The following is a 7583-nucleotide window of genomic DNA, read 5'->3' as shown; positions in this document are numbered from 1 at the left end:
CGCCCTTTTTTTAATCGAGAAAACTCTACAAAATGCGAAATTTGTCAAAAACAAAAAGAACTTGGCATGGTACCTTGAATTTTCATGAAGGCTATGAAAAACTTAGCGTCATTTCAAGGATGTCGAGAAGCGACCTGCTCACTGACGGAGCCTTCTGGCCTACTCGGACACACTCTGTTGAACATGTCTAGTTTTGGACATTCTTGAAATGACCCAAACTTTTGCAATTGGGTGGGCGGCTTATGATGGTGGACGAGATCGACGAGGTTCCGGTGTCATCGGTGGCTTATGATGGTGACCTCGGAGACATACTCCTTCCACCCCTATCGGGAGCTCTTAGGTATCCTCTTACCTTGTTATATGATCAGATAGCTCCGCCACCCCCACCAAGAAAAATCCGTTGGCTCTCCCTCCATGACGCAAGTGCCAAAGTAGCCAATGATCTATCTTCGGTCCGGTCACTGACGGTCTTTGGCAAGGCGCATGAATCAGTCCTGGATTTTTGCAAATATGAACTGCTTCGGGTTTTGGATCTAGAAGAATGTGCTAACCACTTGGAGGACAAGCATCTTAAGGAGATATGCAGCAACCTGTTGCTACTCAGGTACCTAAGCCTTGGGGCAGCTGTTAAGATTACGGCACTCCCCAAAGAGAGCAAGAAACTTCAACTTTTGGAGACGTTGGATGTAAGAAGAACCAAGATAGAGATTCTGCCCACACAAGTCATGGAGCTTCCATGCTTGATTCATCTATTTTGAAAGTTCAAGCTCCAAGAAGGTGTAGGAAGCCGGAAAATGCATAAGCTACAAACCTGGTTCTCAGAGAATAGCAAATTGGAAACAGTAGCAGGATTTCTTGTGGACAACAACAAGAGCCAAGGATTTGCACAGCTCATGGAGCATATGAAGCACTTGACGAAGGTGAAAATATGGTGCGAGCAGTCCACTAATAATAGCACGGAATCCACTGCCAGCGGCAGCAACAGCAGCACCAACAACTACACTCATGTCTCAAATGCCATCAAGGGGTTCATCAAGAGAAGCACCGACGTGAAAAAAGCTCATTCACTCTCAATACATTTCAATGATAAGTGGTTCCAAGACTTGCTCGTGAATTTGTCCCTAGAAAAAGAAGAAGCTTCCTCCTGCTATCTTAGCTCGCTCAAGCTACATGGGGGCAACATATGCAGCCTGCCTCCATTTGTTACCATGCTAGGTGGCCTCACTAAGCTGTGCCTTTCATCCCCTCATCATCAGTTGAGCGGGGGTATTCTTGCTGCCCTGAGCAAAGTGCGCTGCTTGGCGTACCTGAAGCTGATTGCATCTCAACTGGACAAACTCGTCATCATAAAAGGTGCACTTGGTAGCCTGCGACGACTATGCATCGTGGTTGAAGTCATGAGTGAACTGGAAGTACAAGAGGGAGCTATGTCATTCCTCGAGTCGCTCCAGCTGCTATGTAAGGATCTAAATGGCTTTTGCTGCACGACGATCCAGTCCCTGCGGCGTATTAAGGAGGTCACCCTCCATGACGGAGTGAACTATGAAACAAAACAAAAGTGGAAGGAAGCGGCAAAAAAACACCCCAGACGCCCCAAGCTCTTGTTTGTTAAGACAGCAGAAGATGTTGATATGGAATGTGAACCTGCAGACAATTCTGAGAGCCCTGTGGTGCCAACTACTGCTACAACGTTATCAGTGATAACACCCCACCATGCCATTTCTACTGGACAGTCTGGTAATCAAGTGTCATGCATCTTATTTTGCTTAAGTGTTGGTACTTTGGTTAATTGGTGTTGAGTTATATATACTGCCTCTTCACGCATCTATGTGACGTCTTTTATTGTGCAGCACAAGTTGATTGTGATGATCTGCAACAGGATGATGATGAGAAAGAAGATGCAGACAAAACTGATATCCTAGAGGATTTTGCTAGCAAGACTTGTCTGGACCCTCCAGTGGACAAGGAAAGGTTTGAACAGGGGATGGAAGGAATAGTAGGTTTAGAGGATCAGCAGATGCAAGATGCCACTTGGTCTACTGATCAGGCTGATCAAAATGTTGTACTTTTGGCGGTGGGTGAGAACAGAAGAAAGAGGGCAAGATTGGACATTGGTGAAGACAATTCAATGGACAAGGTTGTTGATAGAGTGAAGCGCAAGAACCCAGAGGATGTCCAAGGTAATTTACAAGTTCCAAGTTTCCATCCGTGTTAAATTCTTCCAATATTTCTCTTAGTGAGAATAACTAGTAAATCCGGGGTGATGTTTGCAAGTAATATTCTTCAGGTAAATAAATTTATTTAAGTGATAGAGATTTATAAGCTGCTAGATGTAGTGTATGCCCTGTTTTGATTCTTTGTATGCCCTGTTTCTAAATATCTAGCAAGGAGAAGTCCAACAGTGTGTCTCTGAGTTTTGATTCTTTGTATGCCCTGTTTCTAAATATCTGTGAAGTTAGTGCACACTGAATATTCAGGCTATTCCTGCTTCCTTTAACTGTCTGTGCAGTTGGGTTCTGAAGTTCATTGAAAATATTAGAAATTTGATGGCTGTTGGAGATGTTGCTTTAGTTTGGACCATATGGAAATCTACAAATGCCCTGTTTACTTTAGAATATCCTGCTATCTGTTTTTTTGTTGTCACAATGGTTATAGGCGCCTCTCCATTGTAGATGCCCTTAGCCGCGTCCAATCTGGCGAGTGCATCCAAAGGGGGAGGTGGGGATGGGGATGACAGGTGGGGTCATGTCCAGCCTCGCTGATGTGGCACCACCTAGGCACAAAACCAGGGTCAAAACTGGGGACGATGTTGCAATATGGCCCCATTTGATAGCAAAATATTTTCCAAGTATTTTGAGAATACTACAGTTTTTTAAGTTACCACAGTTTTATTTACAATGAGCTGTTTGGTTGCCCTTAAAAACTGTGATTTTAATATTGTAGTTTTGGCCAAACTGTAGTTTTTTCTCTGCATAAAAAAAAAACCTCCGACCTCTTTTTTAAAAACAGAGAAGCTGAAAAGAAAGTACTTGCGTCGTTGACCTTCCCCGCTCTACTCAACAACTCGCTCTGGCCTCAGATTGTGTAGTATGATGCATACGGGTAACATAGGGAGAAAGCTGCTGTTGTATTTGAGATCAGTGAAGGCGCCGCTACGAAGGGTTTTAAGTATCTCAGATTGCTCGGAGGTTATCTGCCTAATTACTCCGCCGCCGTCGCTGTCGCTAATCATAATCAGGCTAATCGATCCATATATTCTATTCTAGTACTACATCACGGTGCTCCTTCCATCCACTATTTTTCAGCTAGCTTCTCCTTGCAAAAAGTTAGGCAGCAAAATATACAGCGTTGTGCAGTAACTACTGAACAGGTTCTATGTATTATGAATACATCAAAATATTGTGTTTTTGTAAAACCATGGTATCGCATACCTATAGACAAAATTACTGTAGTTTTTAATACTTTGATTTATATAATACTTTGCTATCAAACACAGCCTAAACGGTGTTGGGTATTTTAGACCATATATTTCGATTTCAGAATTTTAATTTTAACTTTATTACAAGTTTCTCTAAGCTTCGGTTTCAACAACAATGGACTATACTTCTAGGGGAAATATCATATGGGGGTTCGGAAGCGGGTGTCATTCCAAAATGTTCAAATTTAATTCTACCGAACATTACGATTTTGGTTTTCAAATGATGTGTTCGTCGTGTCGAGCCGACCTTCTCCCTTATTGGTCGCGACATCGTCAACTCACGGCTGGTATATATTTGTCGACGCCATCGCCAAGCGCACACGGGGCCTTGTCGTCGCCAAAGGCGTCCTTCTTGGTCTTGGAAGGCAAGACAGAGCGGGAAATTCATCCTTTATTTTTCTAAATGTTCTTGAAACAAATTGTGTTCATGAAGTTCACAAAATTGTTCATCAAAATAAAGAAATTCATCGAATTCAAATTTTTTTCATCCATTATTTTTATAAATGTTCTTGAATACAAATTGTGTTCATCAAATTCAAAATTTATTTGTGAAATACAAAAAAATGTTCATCATTATTAAAGAATTGTTCATCAAAGTAAAAAGTGTTCATTAAAATTCAAAAAATGTTCATTCTTTTGAAATCGTGAACAATTTTCAATTCAATAACTGTTTTTGACAATTGTGAATTCAATTTTTTTTTGCAATTTAGAACATGTTTGTAATGCCAAATTATTTAATATAGAATAAAAGAAAAACAGAAAATAAAAAAGGAAAAGTAAAAATGAAAACAAAAGGGGGGGGGGGGGGGCGTCCCGGCCCACGCATGGGTCTGCCAAGCAAGGCGCGCGCGGGGGTGTGCGCATTCTCGCGTCCTGGGCGCACATGTCTCTAAATAGGACCTTCCTTTCCATCCGACCACCCTCCTCCTCTGTCGTTTCTCCTATTAATAGTTTTTAGGGGTGAAACCAAGTGTATTCATCAAAGTCTACATGGTGTGGGATACATCTTTGGTCGTGGGATGCGCCAAACCAGACGTGACGACCCGGACCTCTTCAAAGTGAAAACTTGGCTAAGCTATGTGCTTCATTATTAACAGCACGACTCTCGAAAGAAAAGTTACAATAAAAGGTAGATGCCTTAAGGTTTATTTCAGTGATAATTGCTCCATATGTCACCCGTGCACTCATGTTGATATCTGATACGACTTGCTAACAGTCTGAAGCCACAACAAAGTTTTCGATGCCCAAGTCCTTTGCAAGAGAGAGAGCCTCCCGGCAAACTATAGCTTCTAGGGTGGCATGATCAAGAACTCCTTCGACAACTAGTGCCGAACTCCCCTTACAGTTTCCCCCTCAACTCTGCATACTGCAGCTACTGAGCCTCCTCTTCCTGCCAAAACTCCTGCATCAACATGTACCTCACTGTTGTTAGCCAATTGTTTTGCTGAGATATCTGATGGTTAGAGTTTGGCAGATAGAGCTCCCTCCTGAACTTGGTGGGCTTGTTTACTTGGAGACGCTGGACATAGAAAATTGTGTACTGAAAAAGAGTATCCCTTCAGATATACTAGTTCATTTGCCCCGCTTGTCCTGTCTGGTTCTTCCAAATTGGGCAGAATTGCCTGAAGGTATCGACAATATGAAATCACTGCGCACTCTGCAAGTGTTTGGCCTGCAAAAGAACTCGCTGGAGTGTATTCTGGATCTTGGCGAGCTAACCAATCTGAGGGAACTGAGCCTGGAAGGAAGTTCTGATTTGGGGACGACAAAAGTTGATGCTTTGGCATGCTCCATTGGTAAGCTCCGTAACCTGAAATGCCTGTGCTTCTCTGGCAAGAATTATGAGTTTGGCAATAACCAACCGATGGCTTCATTATCCAATCCTTTTCAACACATGGAGCGACTTTGCTTGCAAGACTGGCGGTTTTGCAGAGTTCCGAATTGGATCGCTGGTTTCCATTGCCTGCGCTTCCTTGAGCTGTCTGTTGAAGAGATGTCAACCGGGGTGGTTCTTCTTCTTCTTGGAGCGCTTCCCTCCCTCGTCCACCTGCGATTCGATGTGATTAGAATCCCTGATGAAAGAGCTACACTGGGTGTGGGACTATTCCCGGTTCTGGAGTTCTTTGGTGTTTCTTCTTTGGAAAACATTGCGGCGTACCTAGGGTTCGAGGCAGGGGCTATGCCCAACTTACAAACACTCCGTCTCCGTGTGTACAACTGGCACGGCACTGTACTAGTTGGCATGGAGCACCTGCTATACCTTCAGGAGATCCGACTTGATGGGGCCTCCGATGATGTCGTTTCTGCGTTCCAGGAGCCATTGCTGGTGCACCCAAACCGCCCTTCCGTCATTAAGGGGTTTCGGTCAGTCTCTCAATCTTAACAATCAGCTGCTCAGCAGACCTTTTAGTTTTGCCGTCTTTGTAATCTTTCCCTCAGAAAACTATATTGGTATGTAGTCTTTGCTACCTAGCTGGGTATCATTCCTGCGTGCATCATACTATATATACGTTTGTTGAGCAGGAAAGTTCTACTAACTTTTACAGTTGTAGTTGTACTTGGGACTGCTGGTATGGCCGCTCCGTCTTGGTGCAAAACAGGTTTTGTTTTTGACAGCTAATGGTGTTTAGTAGGGATCAAGAACTCGAAATTTCTTATTAGCTGCCTGTTTGTAATGTCTGTAATCGTGATGATTAATGAATGAATGCTCCTGATATCCCCGGGAAAAAGCAATCCTGCATCTGTCATGTTCAGACTATTTCGAATTTAAACTGCCAAAACGTCCTATCTTAGGATCAGAGGTAGTAGTGACTGATGATTTTATCTCTCAATTTTTTTCTAAAAGCTTTTGACAGAGTCTGATCAAGTGAAAGCTTGTGCAATCCATTTGTTCATGTATGTAAACATAATTTTTTTTGAAACGTTGGCAAAAGCTTTGCCTCTTCTGAAGTTAATATGTTCTTCAGAATCCGGTTAAAGCCTGTGTCTGTGACAGACCTACTTCAACCAGAAGCTCTTGTAGTTTTAATTTTTTTTTTGTCGAAACAAAAAGCTCTTATATTGATTTAAATATCTCAAAGTAATATTCTGGTTTTGGGGTACAATTTGGTGAAGATATATGGGAATATAGAGGAAGGAGGCTAGGTGAGATGCAGAACAGAGCTCTTTTTTCAGTTACAGATCGTACACGATGCGTTTTCCCCAAGCCAGTTCTTGCACTTGAAGGATCGTTTGGACCAGCTGACCAAATCGCTGGTGGACCCACTCTGTCAGTCTAAACTGTGGTCCAGCCTCTTGCCTGAACCTGCCCTGGATTGACGCATCCTCCATCGTCGCTTGATTCACCGCTTGTTGGCTGCTCTGTTTCAGCATTGGCTCGCTCTGCTTCAGGGACCATCTTGGATGAAGCAGCCAGCTTTGTATTGTTAACTTTCTGAACATTGCAATGTCACAAGCTTTATGACCAGGGATCCATTGTTAACTTCCTCAGTGGAGAAGGCACCTCCTTGTAGCAGAAGCTCCTTTTGGAATTTCGGGAGTTCCCTTGTAGAGAAAAGAATCGACTTGTTTTTTTGTTTTGTTTTTTTTTTGCAGGGAAATCGACTTGTTACAACAGATGAATTATCCGCAGTCCAGTGCAAGCGAGTGTAGAATACAGAGTAGGTCTTGGTAATGCCGTTTATTTAGAATTAATTACAAGGAGAGGGGAGAAATGGTCAAAATACTTTGATAACAACAAATGGAAAAAGGAAATGATTAGAGCAGAATCTACTTTGTCGATTTGCCTGCATATTTTGAAAGTTCAGCCCTCTCTTTGTACGCTGCTCTGATCTCTCGACCATGGCTGGGTTCAGTTTAAATAACCAGAGTGTTGTGGGGATCACGACGTCTGTTGTAGGTTCTCAAAGGCTGAAACTTTGCTGAAACTTTGCTTTACGATCCGTGTTGGATCACGGCAGTTTCTAACAAGTGGCCACCATCTGCAACAATCACCCTTGGTCAGATGCCATAGAGAGCCGACCATTCATTTGTCAGTCTGAACATTTGCCATGGTAAGAAGGTGATTGAATCCCAGACGGACACTGCTCATCATACATAATCTTGG

General features: G+C 42.9%; 1 protein-coding gene and 1 pseudogene across 1 annotated transcript; both read left to right on the top strand.

Annotated features, from left to right (window-relative positions):
* Positions 1–245: 245 nt before the first annotated feature.
* Positions 246–3001, top strand: LOC141020576 (disease resistance protein RGA4-like; annotated as a pseudogene).
* A 1933-nt stretch (positions 3002–4934) lies between these two features.
* LOC109785502 (disease resistance protein RGA5-like) lies at positions 4935–7129 on the top strand. The gene is made up of 2 exons (XM_073503469.1): positions 4935–5804; positions 7073–7129. Exons 1-2 carry the CDS (start codon positions 4935–4937, stop codon positions 7127–7129), a joined length of 927 nt encoding a protein of 308 aa, XP_073359570.1.
* The last annotated feature ends 454 nt before the right edge of the window (positions 7130–7583 follow it).

Source organism: Aegilops tauschii, chromosome 7, assembly GCF_002575655.3.
Source record: "Aegilops tauschii subsp. strangulata cultivar AL8/78 chromosome 7, Aet v6.0, whole genome shotgun sequence".
In the NCBI taxonomy this organism is placed as follows: domain Eukaryota; kingdom Viridiplantae; phylum Streptophyta; class Magnoliopsida; order Poales; family Poaceae; genus Aegilops; species Aegilops tauschii.
Note: the sequence above shows the minus strand (reverse complement) of the source record. Positions and strands in the feature narration are given on the sequence as shown.